The following is a 20,580-nucleotide window of genomic DNA, read 5'->3' as shown; positions in this document are numbered from 1 at the left end:
CTATCCTTCAATGGCCCTTAGCAAGTTGAACAGCCCCACTGAAATACATAGGTCAGTGTGATGGCCGTTGTTTTAATGGCCGTCACACGGATGTAAAATATGCTCGTGTGAATCAGGCCTAATGCTATAATCAAGAAGACCCAAGAGCGCATTTACTTTTTACGAGTATTACAAAAGTGTGGTTTTAGTGTTGAAGTTTTGCAAAGGTTTTATCAGGCAACTATTTTAATTTATGACACAGTATGGTTTGGTGTTGCGACAATGAGGGAAAAGTGTCTGTCATGTAGGGTGGGTTAGACAGCTTGATCCATTGTAGGTTGTGAAGTTTTCAAACTGTCATACATCTTTGAGGTAAGGTGTGTCAGTTAAGTATGTCGAATTTTGTTCATACCCGTCCTATAGTTTTTCTTTAAAGGTTCAACAAACTTCTGACATGTCATAGTGACATGTCAAAAGATTTGATTGTGGGGGTCTGAGACCCCCACCAATTGCTAAATCGGTAGAAGCGTTCGTGTGGGCACTGAGCCACTTAGTTTCTTTTCTGCTTTTTCCGGAAATCAATGTAGCGGTGTACGGACTCAATAGAAATCCTATGATTCCATACTCCGCTACATTGGCTTTCTGTAAAAAGCCAAACAGAAACTAAGTGGCTGAGCGCTCACACAAGCATGAGCATGAGCGATTGGTGGGGGTCTCAGTGCTTGGACCCCCACCATTCAAAACATCTGACATGTCAGTATGACATGTCAGAAGTTTGTTGAACATTTAGTTACCCTTTAATTAATTTCCTTTGGGGAAACAGTATCGAGTGGTCAGGACAGAAACAAGTGCGGTATGTTCAGAGAAAGTTTTTATCCTACTGCAGTAACTCTTTGAATAAGCATATATAATTATATGTATAATATGTGCTAGCCTGTGCTTTTCTTATAAGCGCTAGCCCAATATGCTTTTTATGATTATCCATTCTGTAAATTTCAGATTCTGTGACTTATCTGTGACTGTCATATTTGGCAATAAAATGTTCTACTTCTAGTAAGTTGCATCCTCGGGATAGTCGTCAATGGCATTAGCTGACTGAAAATGGATAGATATTTCTAAAGTGTGGTACCAGAAGTGATTAGCAGAAGACTAGTCTTACCAATTCCAGGTCAGGGCTGATGGAGTATGGAAAACAGACACAGGTCAGGCAGCGATCGATCCGTGTTGTCAAGAACAAGTAGCAAACAAAACATTTCCACAAATTACACAGGAACCAAAAGGACCTTGTTGCAAGGTTAAAGAATCAAAGGATAGTTTAAATACAAGGAGTTGCTCTGAGCAGAGATTACTTGGCTCAACCTAACTGTAGGGCGAGCGCATCAAGCACCACACTATTGCGACCGAGCCATGGTCAGAGCAGTGATAGCAGGAAGCAAAATATAGAATTGTGAAATTAATACATGCCATCGCGTAAATTGCATTAGAATTCAACTTTGCGACTAATACACTTACTTGACAAAGCTCTTGTGCATAAAAGTATACTCTGTAAGCAGGGGCATAGCGAAAAGCTCATGGGCCCCGATGCAAAAGTTCTTATTGAGCCCCCCGCAAACTTCTCATGGCCAACAGCCCGCAGCTTTCAGTTGCATCGCTGGGTTTCCTAAGTGACCCAACAATGCAGCACTAGCAGCCAGGGGCGTCACTAAGGTGTAAAAACGTCAGGGGAAATAACCCCAATACATATTTCCCCCCAAGAAAATGTGTGTGTGTATATGTGTGTATATGAGACAGCATATCTATAGCACTACGATCCTATAAACTATGGATAGGATTAAATACAGCGGCTCAGCAGACAGTATCACAAATGATTGGATTAGATATAGGGCCCAGCTCGCTGACATTGCGGCTCCAGCGCTGGACCCGGGAAAGGTAAGAATAATAATTGTTTTGCTTCTTTATGTGTTACTGATTATTTTTGTGTGTTTGTTTTATTTTACAGGTTCGGTCGTTGGACTACATTGGATTTGAGGACTACTTCAACTACAGCGTTTTTTTTATTCTCAATAAAATGGTTAATGATGGTTGTGTGGGTTTTTTATTTCAATAAAATATTTTTTCTATGTCCTTGTATTTTTTTAAACTTTATTATTACCACTTTAGTAATAGCTGCTGGCTGATTGACAGCGTCCATTACTAAGGCGGGGCTTAATGTTATGCCGGTGCAGAGGCTAACACTAACCCCCATTATTACCCCGGTACCCATCTCCACCAGGGGTACTGGGAAGAGCCGGGTACGAACCTGTACCCGACCATCTGTATTGATGGTCGGGGACTGGGGTGGCCGCAGGCTGGTAGCATTAGGCAGGGGAAGGCCAAAAAAAGTGGCCCTTCCCATCCTGGTAATGCTAGGCTGCTGCTGCTGTGTTGTATATGGCTGGTAATGAAAATTGGGGGGGACCCCACATCGTTCTTTCCAATTTTTTTTAAATGACGTGGGTTTTTCATAACCAGCCAGATACAATAAAGCAGCAGCAGACTAGCATTACCGGGGGGAAGGGCCTTTCCCAGCCTGATAATACCAGCACGCGGGCGCCCCCAGTATCCAATCATCGCTACAGATGGTCAAGTACTGGATCGTACCCGGCTCCTCCCGGCACCCCTGGTGGCTGTGGGTACCAGGGTAATAATGGGTGTAAGTGTTAGCCTCTGCACCGGCTAACACTAAGCATCCGCCTTAGTAATGGACGCTGTCAATCAGCCAGTGGCCAATACTAAGGCGGTAGTAATAAAGTTTAAAAAAAACACAAAGGCATAGAAAAAATATTTTTAAGAAATAAAAAGAAAACCACACAAACCTCATTAACCATTTTATTGATAATAAAAAAAGCCGTCATCGAAGTAGTCCTCAAATCCCACATAGGCCAACAACCGCACCTGTAAAAAAACACAAACCCAAAAAAAACTATTAGTAACACATGTGGTAGGTTTAGATACAGGGCCAATGTGTGATACCATCTGTTGGACCCTGTATCTAAGCCTACCACAAGGTAGGCTTAGATACAGGGTCCAGCAGACAGTAATCTTATACAGTATAAGATTAGTCTGCTGGAGCCTTGTATCTAAGCCTACCATGTGGTAGGCTTAGATACAGGGTCCAACAGATGAGATCACATATGGGCCATGTATCTAAGCTTACCATGTGGTTATGTAAGATGTTTAGATACAGGTAGAGATGAGCGAACCGGGACAACCGAACCCGGTTTCGGTCCGAACATCGGGAAAAGTTTGGTTCGCAGCGAATCCGAACTTCACCGGGTTCGGCCAAACCCGTTTTGACCGAACCCGGTCAAAAATATTATACAAATCGGCAGCCACTTGTCTCTATCAATCACTGATAGAGAAAAGAGGCTGCTGATTAAAAATAAAATAAAAAGCATTTCATACGTACCCAGTCGTTGTCTTGGTGACGAGTCCCTCTTCTTCCTCCAGTCCGACCTTCTTTTCTGACGTGGCAGCCTGTGATTGGCTGCAGAGGCCTCTGCAGCCTGTGATTAGCTGCAGAGGCCGCGGCAGCCTGTGATTGGCTGCAGCGGTCACATGGGCTGTATCGTCATCCAGGAATGTCGGGCCGGATGTCGAGAGGGACGCGTCACCAAGGCAACGGCCAGGAGACCGGACTGGAGGAAGCAGAAGGTTCTCGGTAAGTATGAACGTCTTTTTTTTTCACAGGTTCATGTATATTCTGATCGGAATTCACTGTCCAGGGTGCTGAAACAGTTACTTCCGATCAGTTAACTCTTTCAGCACCCTGGACAGTGACTATTTACTGACGTCGCCTAGCAATGCTGCCGTAATGACGGGTGCACACATGTAGCCACCCGTCATTACGGGGCCTCATGCACACGACCGTAAAAACACTATTACGAAATAGCGGGCCCATAGACTTCTGTTAGCCACTGGTACCTTCCCGTTTTCTCACGGGAAGGTGCCCGTGCCGTTAAAAAGATAGAACATGTTCTATTTTTTTATTTTACGGGCCATGCTCCTATACTTTATAATGGGAGCACGGCTCGGAAAAACGACCGGCTGCCCGTGACCGACCGTGCTCATCTCCTGAAATACTCTGTGCTGCCTTAAACTCTGTGGACAGGTCAGGATCCTGTTTCTTTTAAATGCTGCTGGGGAACCCGCTCGATCCACTATATAAGGCTGCGCTACAGTGCGGCATTTAAAAGAAACAGGATCCTGACCTGTCCACAGAGTTTAAGGCAGCACAGAGTATTTCAGGAGATGAGCGTGCGGATCTTGTGCGGGGTGGTGACTTGCCAATCATGTGAAGGTGTTATTGAGGACAGGAGTGAAGGAGAGGTAACAGACTGAGCTACGTAATGGTAAGAGCAGAGTTCACAGCAGCACAGAGTATTTCAGGAGAGGAGCGTGCAGATTCAGTGCTGCTGTGAACTCTGCTCTTACCATTACGTAGCTCTCAGTCTGTTACCTCTCCTCCACTCCTGTCCTCCATAACACCTTCACATGATTGGCAAGTCACCACGTAATGGTAAGAGCAGAGTTCACAGCAGCACAGAGTATTTCAGGAGATGAGCGTGCAGATCTTGTGCGGGGTGGTGACTTGCCAATCATGTGAAGGTGTTATTGAGGACAGGAGTGAAGGAGAGGTAACAGACTGAGCTACGTAATGGTAAGAGCAGAGTTCACAGCAGCACAGAGTATTTCAGGAGAGGAGCGTGCAGATTCAGTGCTGCTGTGAACTCTGCTCTTACCATTACGTAGCTCTCAGTCTGTTACCTCTCCTCCACTCCTGTCCTCAATAACACCTTCACATGATTGGCAAGTCACCACGTAATGGTAAGAGCAGAGTTCACAGCAGCACAGAGTATTTCAGGAGATGAGCGTGCAGATCTTGTGCGGGGTGGTGACTTGCCAATCATGTGAAGGTGTTATTGAGGACAGGAGTGGAGGAGAGGTAACAGACTGAGCTACGTAATGGTAAGAGCAGAGTTCACAGCAGCACAGAGTATTTCAGGAGAGGAGAGTGCAGATTCAGTGCTGCTGTGAACTCTGCTCTTACCATTACGTAGCTCTCAGTCTGTTACCTCTCCTCCACTCCTGTCCTCAATAACACCTTCACATGATTGGCAAGTCACCACGTAATGGTAAGAGCAGAGTTCACAGCAGCACAGAGTATTTCAGGAGATGAGCGTGCAGATCTTGTGTGGGGTGGTGACTTGCCAATCATGTGAAGGTGTTATTGAGGACAGGAGTGGAGGAGAGGTAACAGACTGAGCTACGTAATGGTAAGAGCAGAGTTCACAGCAGCACAGAGTATTTCAGGAGAGGAGCGTGCAGATTCAGTGCTGCTGTGAACTCTGCTCTTACCATTACGTAGCTCTCAGTCTGTTACCTCTCCTCCACTCCTGTCCTCAATAACACCTTGTGTAGTTCATACATATCACAAGTTCGTTGGCACAAATCATTCTTGGATTTTTGTCTTATTCTTTTTTCTACTGGGGCCTCACCAGCCAGGACATGTTGATGCCTGAGTCTCACCATCAGTAGTCAAAAGTTAATTCCAAAATGAAAAATATTGTCTCCTAAACCCAGCATAACAGTAAAAAACTACTTCCCTAGCTGTGCCTCCCGAACAACTGGGGTGATGCCTCACTGGTAAGGTCTACCTCCCAGTGTGAGAAGAACAGGATCATAAAATAGAAACTGCTGTTGTATATATCATAACGTATATTTTTAGAAATACACAACAAAAGAGTTTACAATCACCTTCATGCAACTTTGCATTAAGTGCAATATATAATCCATCATTTTAAATCTATCCCTAATAACCCATCCTCTACACAAGCTCTCTAACCCCAACCCATAATTGTCAAGTCCTAAACTTATTTATAATAATGACCACGAATAAGTTTAAGGCTCGTGCACACAGCCATATTCAGGATCTGTGTCATGCGAATCTCAATTTGAAGCCCATAAATATCTCTAGGCCTTAATTGTAGTCTAGAGATTCAAACACAAATTCAATGTTTGAACAGAGGTAGTCGTTACCACTGAACTTTGTTTGCTCAGATTTTACAAATCAATACTGTCAACAACTACGCAAAAATATGTGTGATTGCCTAATATATGCCTCGACCATGCTACATGTATGTTCTGAAAAGCAAAAAAGAATACACGCAAATATAGAATATAAAATAAAACATAACTCCATAATTATTATAGCTTTCTATTATTAAAGCATTTATAGCGAGAAAAATCCACGACACTCAACATTTAGCAATATTAATATCTTTTTTTATTCAGCATAAGCAGTTGTAGGATGTGGAGTTATAGCCTACGGCCATTTCGCGAGTACTCACGCTTTGTCTTTTATTAAAGGTTTACTTTAAAGATCAAAATCCAGACTTTCCAGAAGGAGGCAAGATGTCCCAGTACCTGGACAATCTCTCCAAAGGGCAAACTATTGAATTCCAAGGTCCAAAAGGACTTTTTGCATATCAAGGAAAAGGTATTGTACTTCTCTATCATGGCATTTGCTTTTAAAAGAGAAACTTCACTGAACAGTCATTTTGAGAATAGCTAAATAAACTCTTTCGGTTCATGTATCAACCAATCATATTTTTTTTTTTTAAAGGAGGCAAGTCTAAGAATTTACAATATGTATCATCCAATTACAATAGATATGTGCACCAATAAATGGCATACAATTACAGCAGGCTGGCCCTGTGATAAAGCTTTCACTTCAGTTTAAGTTGTAAGACACAAATAGACTGTATGAGGTTAGAAGAACGTGGCTACCTTCTCTCAGAAACAGTGCCATTATTGTTCATAGACTATGTGTGGTTCAACACAATCGGATCCCCCTTTCCATGCAACATGTTGAGATATACCCCTATTATATTATATATTGTGTACCAATGTGTCCCATCATATATTTATGAGCTAAAAAATATTTTTTTAATACCAACTGCTACCTCCTTAGGGTCAGTTCACACTAAGTTTTTTGACACGTTTTTTGATGCCGAAACCGCGTTGGAAAATGCGCCAAAAAACGGCTGAAAATGCCTCCCATTGAAAAAGAAGCGACATGTCTTATATTCGGGCGTTTACGTCTCTGACCTCCCATTGACATCAATGGGAGGTAGAAAAGCGTATTTCTCTGCGTTTTCTGTCCCCGGCGCTCAATGGCCGCAGGCGAAAAATGCTGCAATAAAACGCCGTGAAAATCAGCGTGCAGGCAGAGCAAAATTTGCCTCAAAATTCAGATTTTTCTGCCTGCAAAAAACTCAGTGTGAACCAAGCCTTATCCTCCACCCTCAATTATAACCCTTTCCATTCTTCATGCTACTTAAAAAATGTATCAGCCACAATGAACAACCAATCAGTGCCTTACTTTGGAGGCAAATGGAGCCAATTTGCTGGTGCTGTAATAATTAAGTGCCTAGTAGCACTTCTTTGCAGTACAGTACTACATGTTCTGTACTGCTATCTACCTGTGCCAGGATTAGCTGCCCTTTTGGACATCAGGCAAGTGCGGCCCCAGGGCGGCCTCAGGGCATCAGATGCCCGGAGGCAGCCAAAGCAGCTGGCATCCTACCCCCACCGATCATATACTGATTAGCTATCCTGTGTATAGGTCAACAGTATGGAAAACGGTCCTGTGCCCGGATAACCCCAATATTGTAACTTGAGGAAACACTGTACTAATACACATCCCTCTTGTTTATAAACATGTATTTTTTTCTTTCACACCTTCAAGTGAAGTAAGTGCACGTCATGGTGCAGGAGAAGTATGGAGCGTGCTCACGTGCTGAACAAGCTCCACACGCTGCTGGTGTCAGCTGTGCTTTACAGCTGAAACCCGGCACGAATGGCCATGAACATCGATCGCGCTGTTCTTGGCTGTTCAACCCCTCAAATGCTGCAGTAAAACGCGACAGCAGAAACTTAGGCATTATAGAGAGGAGCGGCCCCCTCTGACAGCTCATCGGCACCCGATGGTTGTCATGGCAGCCCAGGGGCCTAATGAAGGCCCCCAGACTGCTTTCATTCTGCCTGTGGCAGGGGTTAACAGAAGCCGGTAAAAATTGTACTGTAATACATTATAATTGCAGTGTATTGTAACGATCGCTGGTTCAAGTCCCCTAGGGACTAATACTTTACTTTACTTTACTTTACTTTACTAATAGAATGTGTAAAGTAAAGTTAAATAAAGTTTTTAGTAGTGAAAAGAAAATAGAAAATTTAAAGTTCAAAGAACTTTTTCCATTTTTCCTGTGAAGTAATGTAAAAAATAAATAACTAAACAAATTTGGTATCGCTGCGTCCATACAAGTCCAAACTATTACAATATAGCATCATTTAATACACACGGTGAAGGACGTAAAAAAAATAAGTCGGAATTACAGTTTTTTTGGTCAACATAGCGGTGAAAAAAATGTAATAAAAAGTTGTCAAAAAGTCATATGGTATGTACCAAAAAACGGTTCCAATGAAAACCAAAGCTCGTGCTGCAAAAAGTTAGCCCTCACACCGCTCAATGGATGAAAAAATAAAGAAGTTAGTCTTTCAGAATATGGAGAAAAAACTTTATTTTCTAACAAATAACTTTTTCTTTGTGAAAGATGTAAAACATTAAAAAACCTATATACATTTTGTTTCGCTGTAATCATATTGACCAGCAGAATAAAGTAAATTTGTCGTTTTTGACCCCACGGTGGAAGACGTAATAACGAAACCCAAAAGAAAATGGAGGAATCACAGTTTTTTCCAATTCCACCTCACATAGAATTTTTTTTCAGTTTCTCAGTGCATTATATGGTACTTTAAATGGTGCCAATAGAAACTACAACAAAAAAACAAGCCTTCACACCCTCTATTGACGGAAAAATAAAAAAGTTATGGCTCATAGAAGTCAGGGAGGGGAAAATTAAATTTAAAAAAAATGGCTTAGACTGCAAGGGGTTAAGACTACATCAACTGATTGGCTTTATTTGCTATTACATTGTAGCACGTCGTTTATTTCTGTATTTAGTCTCATTCTGCACTTTTTTGCATCAATGAGAGGGCGTAATAAGGGAAATGTATTATTATTATTATTATTATTATTATTATTATTACACCCACGTTGTTTTCCTAAGTTTTTCTAGTTGGAAAGCCCACCAAAAATCTGCAACAAATCCACCATGTCTGAACGTCGCCCCAAAATATCATTTTGAGACTGCATTACATCATACCCATTTAGCTGACAATAATAACACAAAGCATTACCCAACTATGGATGGCAATATCAGCATCAAAATCCCCAGCTCGATGAAGCACAGTGAGAAAAAAAATCTCACATTTCTATCACACATTAAATATGTTGATTCTTTGTGCTTTGTTTTATGAGGTTACTTTGCTATACAACCAAACAAGAGATCCCCGGCTGAGAAACGATTTGCCCGTCAAGTGGGAATGATAGCAGGTGGAACAGGTATGTAAAAACATAGAATCCTATTCATGCCTGAATATAGAGATTGGGGGATATATTTTATTTTTATTTTTTGATATTTACCCACCATTTCTATAAACTTTTCATTAGTGGCGTACGTAAAAAAGAATAGTCCAGTTTCTTGCCCTCAGAACAGAATTGCCTAGTGTTTATTTTTCGTTCCATGCCCTTTTTAACCCCTTCCCGACATTTGCCGTACATGTACGTCATGGAAAGCATTGACTTCCCGCATCTTGCCGTACATGTACGCCAAATGTTTGGGACCGGCTCAGAAGCTGAGCCGGTGCCATCATCACCGGATCTCAGCTGTATCTTACAGCTGACATCCGGCTGTAACGGCGGGGACCGAAATTAGCTTCGATCCTCGCCATTAACCCCTTAAGTGCAGCGCTCAAACGCGATAGCTGCACTTAAGGTGTTTGCAGCTCATCGGAACCCCAGTAATGAAATTGCCGGGGTTCCGGTGGCTGCAATGGCAACCGGAGGCCTAATACTGGCCTCCCGGTCTGCCTAGCACCGAAGCCGGTCAAGATCCGCCCGGCGGCGGAGCCTGATCGGCTTCCGTAGCTGCCGGCAAGATGGCGCCGGGTCAGGAGCTGATCCGACGTCATCAGCGGTGGAAGTCAGCTGTACTGTACAGCTGACATCCACCTGTAACGGCAGGAACCGGAGCTAGCTCCGATCCCTGCCATTAACCCCTTCGATGCAGCAATCGAAAGCGATTGCTGCATCGTAGCGGTTACTAGCAGATCGCCAGCCCTGACTGGCAATCAGGACTGGCGACTGCTGTTATGGCAACAGGAGACACAATGGTCTCCTGCTCTGCCATTACGGAAGCCGATTTAGGCCCCGCCGGGAGGCGAAGCCTAATCGGCTTGCTGTCAGTGAATGACTGACAGATCTAATACATTGCACTACATAGGTAGTGCAATGTATTAGAAAAAAAAATATCTGACCGTTGGACCTTCAAGTCCCCTAGTGGGACTTGAGAAAAAGTGTAAAAAAAGTATAAAAAAGTGTAAAAAAAAGTGCAAATAATGAAAGTTTGAAAACAATAAAAGTTTCAAGTAATCAAATAAAACACAATCCCCCTTTTACTCTTATCAAGTCCTTTATTATTGAAAAATAATAATAAACCATATGTATTTGGTATCGCCGCGACCGTAACGACCTGAGGTATCAAAATATTATATTATTTATTGCACGCGGTGAACAGCGTAAAAAAAAACGTAAAAAACGTTACCAGAGTTTCTGTTTTTTAGTCACTTTGCCCTACAAATGTTAGAATAAAAAGTGATCAAAAAGTCGCACGTATCCAAAAATGGTACCTATAAAAACTATAGCTCGTCCTGCAAAAAACAAGCCCTCATACACCTCCGTCGACAAAAAAATTAAAAAGTTATGGTTCTCACAACTTGGCGACAGAAAAAATACATTCTTTTTACAAAAGTAATTTTATTGTGAAAAAAGTTGTAAAACATAAAAAAGTGCTATAAATTAGGTATCGCCGGAATCGTACTGACCCACAGAATAAAGTTAACATGTAGTTTATAACGCGTGGTGAACGCTGTATAAAAAAAACAAAAAAAGCTGTGCCAAAATTGTGTTTTTTTGTTTACCTGGCATCCCAAAAAATAGGATAAAAGGTGATCAAAAAGTTGCATGTACCCCAAAATGGTACCAATAATAACTACAGCTCGTCCCGCAACAAACCAGCCCTCATACCGCTACGTCTATGAAAAATAAAATCAGTTATGGCTCCAATAAGTCAGGAAATAAAAAAATATGCAGTTGTGCCCGAGGGGAACATTTCTTCTGTTTGAAGAGGCGATTTATCAAGGACCTAAAATTAGGGAACCAGGAAAGGGAGGGCCCAAACATATCCGCTGGAAGCGACGGTGCCCGTATTATACCAGGACAACACTTCCTAGCAAAATTCCCCAAACTACAAAGGTGCGGAGTGTGGACCAAAAGGGGGATAATAAAGGACGCCATATATCAGTGCGACACCGGCCTGTGCAGAAAGGATTGCTTCACAGCGTAACACACATCTATGGATCATTTTATTGTTTTTTTTTACCCCATTATTATACCACCTGACTATGCCCCTTATATACTCCGCCCGGCTTACATATGCCCCCACATTATAAACGGAAACACCAGTAAGACTCCAAACAAAACTACTACCAAGCAAAATCCACGCTCCAAAAGCCAAATGGCATTTCCTCCCATCTGAACCCTACAGCGTGCCCAAACAGCAGTTTCCTTCCACATATATGGCACCGTCATACCCGGGAGAACCCTTTTAGCAATTTTTGGGGTGTGTGTCTCCAGTGGCATAAGCTGGGCACGACATATTTGCCACTGAATGGCATATCTAGGGAAAAATATAAATTTTTAATTTGCACCATCCACAGCGCATTCATTTATGAAAAAGACCTGTGGGGTGAAAATGCTCACTACACCCCTTAATAAATGCCTTGAGGGGTGCAGTTTCCATAATAGGGTCACTTCTCAGGGGTTTATTTTTATTATTTCACATCTGAGCCTCTGCAGTTGTGAACCAATACTTTGTAAATCGCCAAATTAGGCCTCAATTTTACATGGTACGCTTTCACTCCTGAGCCTGGTCGACTGTCCAGGCAAGAGATTAGGGCCACATGTAGGGTGTTTCTAAAACCAGGAAACCCAGCATAATAATTAGAGAGCTGTCTTGTTATGGTGGCACAAGCCGGGCACCACATATTGTCCACATATCTGAGGAAAAAATCCCATTTTCACTCTGCAACATCGAGTTCACACTAATTTCTACAAAACACCTGCAGGGTTAACATGCTCACTACACCCCTAGGTAAATGCATTGAGGGGTGTAGTTTCCAAAATGGGGTCACTTCTGGGGGGTTTCCACTGTTTTGGGCCCACAGGCGCCCAGAAACCAATCCAGCAACATCTGCACTCCAAATGGCGGTCCTTCCCTTCTGAGCCCTGCCGTGTGCCCAAACAGCAGTTTATGACCACATATGGGGTATTGCCGTACTCGGTAGAAATTGCTTTACAAATGTTGGGTTCTTTTTTTTCCTTTATTTGTTGCGAAAATGAAAAAATTTGCGCTAAAGCTACGCCTTATTGAAGAAAAAGGATTGTTTTTATTTTCACTGCCCAATTCTAATAAATTCTATGAAACATCTGTGGGGTCAAAATGCTCACTACGCCCCTAGATGAATTCCTCAAGAGGTGTAGTTTCCTAAATGGTGTCACTTTTTGGGCGTTTTCATTGTTTTTTCCCCTCAGGGGCTTTGCAAATGTGACATGGCCTCCGCAAACCATTCCTGCTAAATGTGATCTCAAAAAGCCAAATAGCGCTCTTTCCCTTCTAAGCCAAGCCGTGTCTCCAAACAGCCGTTTATTACCACATGTGGGGCATTGTTTTACTCGGGAGAAATTGCTTTACAAATTTTGTGGTGCTTTTTCTCCTTCAGTCCTTGTGGAAATGAGTAAAAATAAGCTAAACCTACATTTTCTTTGAAAAAATTTTGATTTTTATTTTCAGGGCCTACTTCCAATAATTTCTGCAAAAAACCTGTGGGGTCAAATCGCTCACTATACCCCTAGATAATTTCCTCAATGGGTGTAGTCTCCAAAATGGGGTCACTTGTGGGGGGTTTCCACTGTTTTGTGTCCTCAGGGACTTCGTAAATGTGACATGGCCTCCGCAAACCATTCCTGCTAAACTTGAGCTCCAAAAGCCAAATAGCACTCTTTCCCTTCTCAGCCCTGCCGTGTCTCCAAACAACCGTTTATTACCACATGTGGGGTATTGTTTTACTCGGGAGAGATTGGTTTACAAATTTTACGGTGCTTTTTCTCCTTCAGTCCTTGTGGAAATGAGAAAAAATTAGCTAAACCTACATTTTCTTTGAAAAAATTTAGATTGTCATTTTCAGGGCCTATTTCCAATAATTTATGCAAAAAACCTGTGGGGTCAAAACGCTCACTATACCCCTAGATAATTTCCTCAATGGGTGTAGTTTCCAAAATGGGGTCACTTGTGGGGGGTTTCCACTGTTTTGTCCCCTCAGGGGCTTTGTAAATGTGACATGGCCTCCGCAAACCATTCCTGCTAAACTTGAGCTCCAAAAGCCAAATAGCGCTCTTTCCCTTCTCAGCCACGCCGTGTCTCCAAACAACCGTTTATTACCACATGTGGGGTATTGTTTTACTCGGGAGAAATTGCTTTACAAATTTTACGGTGCTTTTTCTCCTTTAGTCCTTGTGGAAATGAGAAAAAAAATCGCTAAACCTACATTTTCTTTGAAGAAATGTTGATTTTAATTTTCACGGCCTACTTCCAATAATTTCTGTAAAAAAACTGTGCGGTCAAAATGCTCACTGTACCCCTAGATAATTTCCTTGAGGTGTGTAGTTTCCCATATGGGGTCACTTTTGGGGGATTTTGACTGTTTTGGCACCGCAAGAGCCCTTCAAACCTGACATGGTGCCTAAAATATATTCTAACAAAAATAAGGCCCCAAAATCCACTAGGTGCTCCTTTGCTTCTGAGGCAGGTGCTTCAGTCCAGTAGCACACTAGGGCCACATGTTGGATATTTACTAAAACTGCAGAAACTGGGCAACAAATATTGAGTTGCATTTCTCTGGTAAAACCTTCTGTGTTATAAAAAAAATTGTACTAAAAATTTATTTCTGCAAAAAAATATGAAATTTGTAAATTTCACCTCTACTTTGCTTTAATTCCTGTGAAATGTGTAAAGGGTTAAGACATTTTCTAAATGCTGTTTTGAATACTTTGAGGGGTGAAGTTTTTAAAATGGGGTGACTTTTTGGGGGTTTCTAATATATAAGGCCCTCAAATCCACTTCACAACTGAACTGGCCCCTGTAAAAATGGCCTTTTGAAATTTTCTTGAAAATGTGAGAAATTGCTGCTAAAGTTCCAAGCCTTGTGAGGTCATAGAAAAATAAAAGGATGTTCAAAAAACGATGTCAATCTAAAGTAGACATATGGGTGATGTTAATTAGCAACAATTTTGTGTGCTATAACCATCTGTCTTACAAGCAGATACATTTAAATTGGGAAAAATGCAAATTTTTGCAATTTTTCACAAAATTTTGGTGTTTTTCACAATTAAATACTGAATGTATCGAGCAAATTTTGCCAGTTACTTAAAGTCCAATGTGTCACGAGAAAACAATCTCAGAATCGCTTGGATAGGTGAAAGCATTCCGGAGTTATTACCACATAAAGTGACACATGTCAGATTTGAAAAATGAGGCCCGGTCAGGAAGGTCAAAAGTGGCTAAAGAGGGAAGGGGTTAATAACCTTGGCCTATTCCCACATTCTTGCTTGCTAACAATGCTGTCCGTCTTAAGAGGGACTTCCTGCACAGGTTGTCTATCACCTAAAGACAGGCAGCCATTTTATACAAGTAAATACACGCACAATGAGGTAGTTGTTAATCATTGTTTTCACCATTAGTCTTATTCACAAAGCCCATGGATGTTTCCTTTATGTTTAGCTAGCACATGTATGACATGCAACCCTTTGCTAACTGAATGCTAGGGGTCACATGTGATTAGGGTTGCCATCTTTCCCCCAAAAAAATACCAGGTTAACACACGTAAAAAAAATGGGTATGGTGACAAAGACTTCTTGATATAGGTGGCGAAACACAGATAAATGTTGGACGAACCCCCCCCCCCCCACACACACACACACACACACACACACACACACAATATGCCCCTGAATACAATCATGTGGCACACAGTACCCCATAAAAATAGTACCACACACTGTGTCCCATACAAATAATTGTGCCACACACAGTGTTCCATGTAGAAAATGACAAACACAGTGCCCCCTGCAGACAGTGGCACACACAGTTCCCCATGTAGACAGTGCCACATGCAGTGCTCTCTGTAGATAGTGCCTCTGTAGATAGTGCCACGAACACATTGTAATCTGTAGATAGTGCCGCACACAGTGTCCCTGTAAAAAGTGCCTCACACAGTGCATCTGTAGATAGTGTCCCTATAGAAATTGCCCCAGAGTGTTATTTGTAGATAGTGCCCCACACAGTGTGCCCTGTAAATAGTGCCCCATACAGTGCCATCTGTAGAGAGAGATCCACACATCCCCCTGTGACTCCAGACCCCTGATCAGACCTCAGTCTAGACAAAAAAAGACAGATAAAATTTTGTAAAATAAAAACGGATTACTCACCTGCCGGTTATGCAGCAATGATGTCACGTACATCATTCAAGTGAGCTCTGCAGCCAATCACTGATGTCCCGAACGGCAGGGACATATATAAGACGAGTAATCTTTTTTGGATCTTATAACATTGACTGCAGTTACTTAAAGTTTTTCATCTGCAATTATTATTGCCGATTAAATACCTGCACCGGCTTCTTGAGGTGGATACCAGCCAGGCGGTGCTGTACCGGCCGGGTGGCAACCCTACATGGATTGACTAATCTGGGCCTTTCAACTGTGAAGAGACAGATGCTCTGTTATAAGAAAAGTATGGAAGCAGAATTTCTAACAAATGTATATTAGAAAACTGTATGATTTCTTATTCTGTAAATAAACAATAAAAAAAGAAAAAGCGGACAACCCCTTCAACACCTTCCTGCAAAACCACCACACCATCTGCAGCGGATGACAGCTGTAATATAGAACAGGCATCCCGCTGCAAGGGTCGAGATCCTACAGCTTTCACCGTGCGGTAAAAACGACAACTTAACTTTATCTTTATTCAATTCAATTAGAGTGATACCAAATTTATATAGTTTTTTATATATATTTTACTACTTTTAAAGAAAAAAACTTTTAGTTAAAAAAAAAATAGTTTTGTATTGCCACATTCTAAGAGCCATAACTTTTTTATTTTTCCATAGATTGAGCAGTGTGTTGGCTTTTTTTTTTTTCTTGCTGGACGAGCTGTAGTTTTTATCAGTACCATTTTTTGGAACATACAACTTTTTGAACACTTTTTATAACAAGAAATTTAAGCGCTAAGTTGACCAAAAAACAGCTATTTTCACGGTTAACATTTAAATTGTTTTACGGCGTTCACCATCCACGTTAAATAACGCTATATTGTAATAGTTCAGACTTTTACAGATGCAGCAATACCAATTTTGTTTACTTTTTTTTTTTTTTTACATTACTTTAGAGGAAAAGGTTTTTTTTAGTTTTGAATATTTTTTTTTTCACTACTAAAAACATAATTTCACTTTTTTTACACCGTTTACTAGCCCCCCTAGGGGAATGGAACCAGCGATCGTTGGATCGCTGGTACAATGCACTGCAATACCAATGTATTGCAGTATATTGTCATTTTTACAGGCTTCTGTTAAGCCCTGCCACAGGCAAGGCTTAAAAGAGGCAGAGTGAAGGCAGTCCTGGGGGCCTTCCTTAGGCCCCTGGGCTGCCATGACAACCATCCTGCAGGGGAACAATGAGGTGTTTAACCGCAGCATTTGAGGGCTTAAACAGCCAGGAACAGCGCGATCGCCGTTCCTGGCTGTTAGTCCTGGATGTCAGCTGTAAAACATGGAGTGCTCCAGGCATCACCCCCCGCACGTCCGGGTGCACCAAGGGGTTTTAGTAGATGAATAACTTGAGTGGTGTAGAGTCTAAAATAGTGTCTGGGTTTTCACTGTACTGGTACCTCAGGACAATGCCAAATAACTCCCAAAAACCAACTCAGTAAAAGCTGCACTCCAAAAACCTAATTGCGCTTCTTCCCTTTAGATTCCTCTTCCGTGAAAAAACATATAACTATTTTTGTGGTGCAAATTCTCGCCACTGATATATATCAACTTTGTAATTTACTTACAGGTAAAATGTTGACGTTTTATTCCTGCAAATTTGGTGTGAAGTTACTGCCACTAGGTATCTCCCTTCCTGTAATCTGCTATTCACCCCCTGTGGTCAAGTAAAATTGATTACAGAGCAAAGAAGACAGACTGCATTTAGTGTAGGGGGTGTCACTTCACTGCCTGCCCATAGAAGTCTATGGATAGGGAGGGGGAGCAGGAAGAGGGAACGGCAGCAGAGAGAGAGAGGGGAGACACATGCTGCTGGTAAGTTATATGCCACTCCAGTACTGGATTCACAGCTACACTGCTCATTACTTCAGTATAATCTGCTACATGTTGCTGCAGATACTATATTTGCCATAGATTGAGATAGGAGGGTAGGATTCTCCTCTTTTCTGTGATCGTTGTATGGCAGACATGCTAGCAGTTAGGCTTCACCCACTAGCTCAGAGAAAACTAAGAATAAAAGATAGAGCCTTTAGAGAGGAAAGCTGCTTAAAAATGCTATATACAAGTCATATAATGGCTGGAAATAATATTATTCCTTATGTACACACACATATCATAGCTTATCCTGAAAAGTCACCTGAAAGTACACTTTAAAGTTTTTTTCTGAGCTTATAAAAATACAGAAAAGTATCTACATGTGTCTGAATGGTCAACAGATAATGCTATCATAGCTCAGGAGTAGTTATTTTTCATTTTCATTCTCTTGTCCAGCTCTGTACAGCACTTCAGTTTTGAGGCTGTTAGGGCTTGCCGCAGGTGGGATTACCATGTAAAGGACTAAAGTTCCTATGATTCATCTTCCCTCTCACTACATTGCCTTTATTTACTGCTGCCTGCATGCCCCTCTATTACAAGGTGTAAGGTAGTGCTGTAATTACTCACACTTCACACACAACTCAGATTTTCTAGTGAGACACTGCTCTACCGTTCTGCTGCTCACTGATTTGCAGCCCAGCATGTGAAACATGATTCCTCCAGAGACAGGAAGGGAGCAGTGGAGATAAGTGGCATGTGATGTTTCACATCCTGTACACATGTAACACCGGTGGCAGGTCCCGATTTTGTCGGTGGTCGCTGCCGTCAGGTCTCATACCTTCTCCTGCGGCCTGTCCCCCCTCCAGGCCGCTGGCGTCACACTGTTCTTAGTGCGGGTGTGCACTCCGGACATTTCTTAAAGGGACTGTGCGTGCAAAATTCAAAAGTAATTCACCAATCCCTGTTGTCCTCAAGACTATTTAAGGCACCTTTATTATCCACAATGTGCCTGAGCAATATTGGAACAACCTAGTGTTATCCAGCGAAGGTTCCTGTATGCACCTGTCTCCAGTTGCTATTACTATCAGTTATCAGTCTGCATCCAGTTGTCCGTTACCAGCCTGTATCCAATATGCTATTGCTATGAGTTATCAGCTTGTATCCAGTTCTCCGTTACCTGCCTGTATCTCATCTGCTATTGCGCTCAGTTATCAGCTTGTATCCAGTTGTCCGTTACTAGCCGGTATCCAGTCTGCTATTGCTATCAGTTACCAGTTGTCCGTTAGCAGCCTGTATTCAGTCCGCTGTTACTATGTGTGGTCAGCCTGTATCCGGTTATCCATAACCAGCCTGTATCCAGTCCACCGTTGCTACCTGTGGTCAGCCTGTATCCAGTCCTCTGTTGCTATCAGTTATCTGTGAGTGTTCAGCTACCCGCTACCTGCCTGTGTCCAGCTACCCGCTACCTGCCTGTGTCCAGCTACCTGCTACTTGCCTGTGTCCAGCTACCTGCCTGTGTCCCGCTACCCACTACCTGTCTGTGTCCAGCTAGCCGCTATCCACCAGTGGCCAGTGATCCGCTGTCAGCTTCCATCCTTCAAGGCACCATCTGCCAGTATCTGTTTGGCCAGCAGCTACTCTGCCGGGACCACCTCAAAAGGTAGCGATTTGGTAGCCTCAGGACAGCAAAGACCAGATCGCTGCATAGGGGGTTAAAGGGTGAAGAGCAGGGAGGCTACTTCGATAACGCCCTTAGAGTGGGCCCTAGGCCAAACCGGGGGAGTAGCCCAGTGGGTCCACAAACCTGCTGGTCGTACGAATACAAAAGATAGGGGGAGATAATCACTTGTTCGGTGTACAGTACAGTCATACAAGAAGGAGATAAACACCTCTCCTTCTGTATTTGTTACTGTCATTTTGTAGATTTGTATGACTGTATTATTTGCACACTTATGTATTATTCATTATTTCACATTGTGCAGCTCCAGGAATGTTGATGTGGCTATATAAAAAAATAAAAATAGTTATAAATAGTTTCATTCTGCTTCTGACTTCCAGTATACTTAGCTATTTCTGGCATCATATTCGGTACTCAACTTTGTCATTTAAGTATTTTTTATCAATAAAAATTGACAGTCATTCCAAAAAAATATCAATAGATGGCAGTATTGCATGAAGCACAATACAGTGAACTAGTTTACTAGTAAAGTAATTTTACATTGGATGTTATACTCATATAAGATGATGGCTATATGAGACATATTGAGGACTCAATCCACTAATTTTTATCTATTTTTTATGCATAATAAACTATATACAAGTGTGTGGATAAAATGACAAAATCATCCAATGGCTATGTTCACACAGAGTTTTTCGCAGGCAAAAAATTCTGCCTCATAATTCCAATCTAAAATCAATGGGAGGCATTTTCGGACGGTTTTTGGCGTCGTTTTTGAGTTTGCGTGTGAACATACCCTAAAACTTCACAGTGACCTAAGTTTGTTTCAGTAAAAGCACAAATGGTCTGCATATTGCACGGACTCTAAACTACTCTAAAATGTGGCTTCATTACAGTCATCTGAAACTGGCCTAGACTTTGTACTTTGGTAAGGCGTTTCAAAGTTATCATTTTTAACCGCTTTAACGAACAGGGCTGCCTTTCCACGTCTTATGAAAAGTGCCACTTTCCATTAGTATGTGAGTCAGCGTCCTTTGGTGCTCCCAGTGGAAGTGGTTTTGTGGCTGTCTCTCTCTCGACCCACTGACTCCTTGTCGCAAGCATGAATATAGCTGCGGCGAGTGAGTGGGATGGGCCTTACTGATCGGCTCCGTTAACCCATTAGATGCCACGGTCAATAGTGATCATGGCATCTAAGGAGTTTGAGGTGCTCCCCCTACCAGTCTATCGGCAACCCATAACGCAGTCACGGGGTGCCAATGACATTTAATGGCAACCGGGGGCCTGAC

General features: G+C 42.2%; 1 protein-coding gene across 1 annotated transcript in view; it reads left to right on the top strand.

Moving 5' to 3' along the window:
* CYB5R1 (cytochrome b5 reductase 1) overlaps nt 1–20,580 on the top strand; it is a 98,279-nt gene that overhangs the window by 32,822 nt on the left and 44,877 nt on the right. The window contains exons 4-5 of the mRNA XM_075850599.1: nt 6,388–6,517; nt 9,401–9,484. Coding sequence (XP_075706714.1) covers nt 6,388–6,517; nt 9,401–9,484 — 214 coding nt within the window. The remainder of the gene's footprint in view (nt 1–6,387; nt 6,518–9,400; nt 9,485–20,580) is intronic.

This window comes from Rhinoderma darwinii, chromosome 2, assembly GCF_050947455.1.
Source record: "Rhinoderma darwinii isolate aRhiDar2 chromosome 2, aRhiDar2.hap1, whole genome shotgun sequence".
Classification (NCBI taxonomy): Eukaryota; Metazoa; Chordata; class Amphibia; order Anura; family Rhinodermatidae; genus Rhinoderma; species Rhinoderma darwinii.
This window is presented reverse-complemented; position numbering and strand designations above follow the sequence as displayed.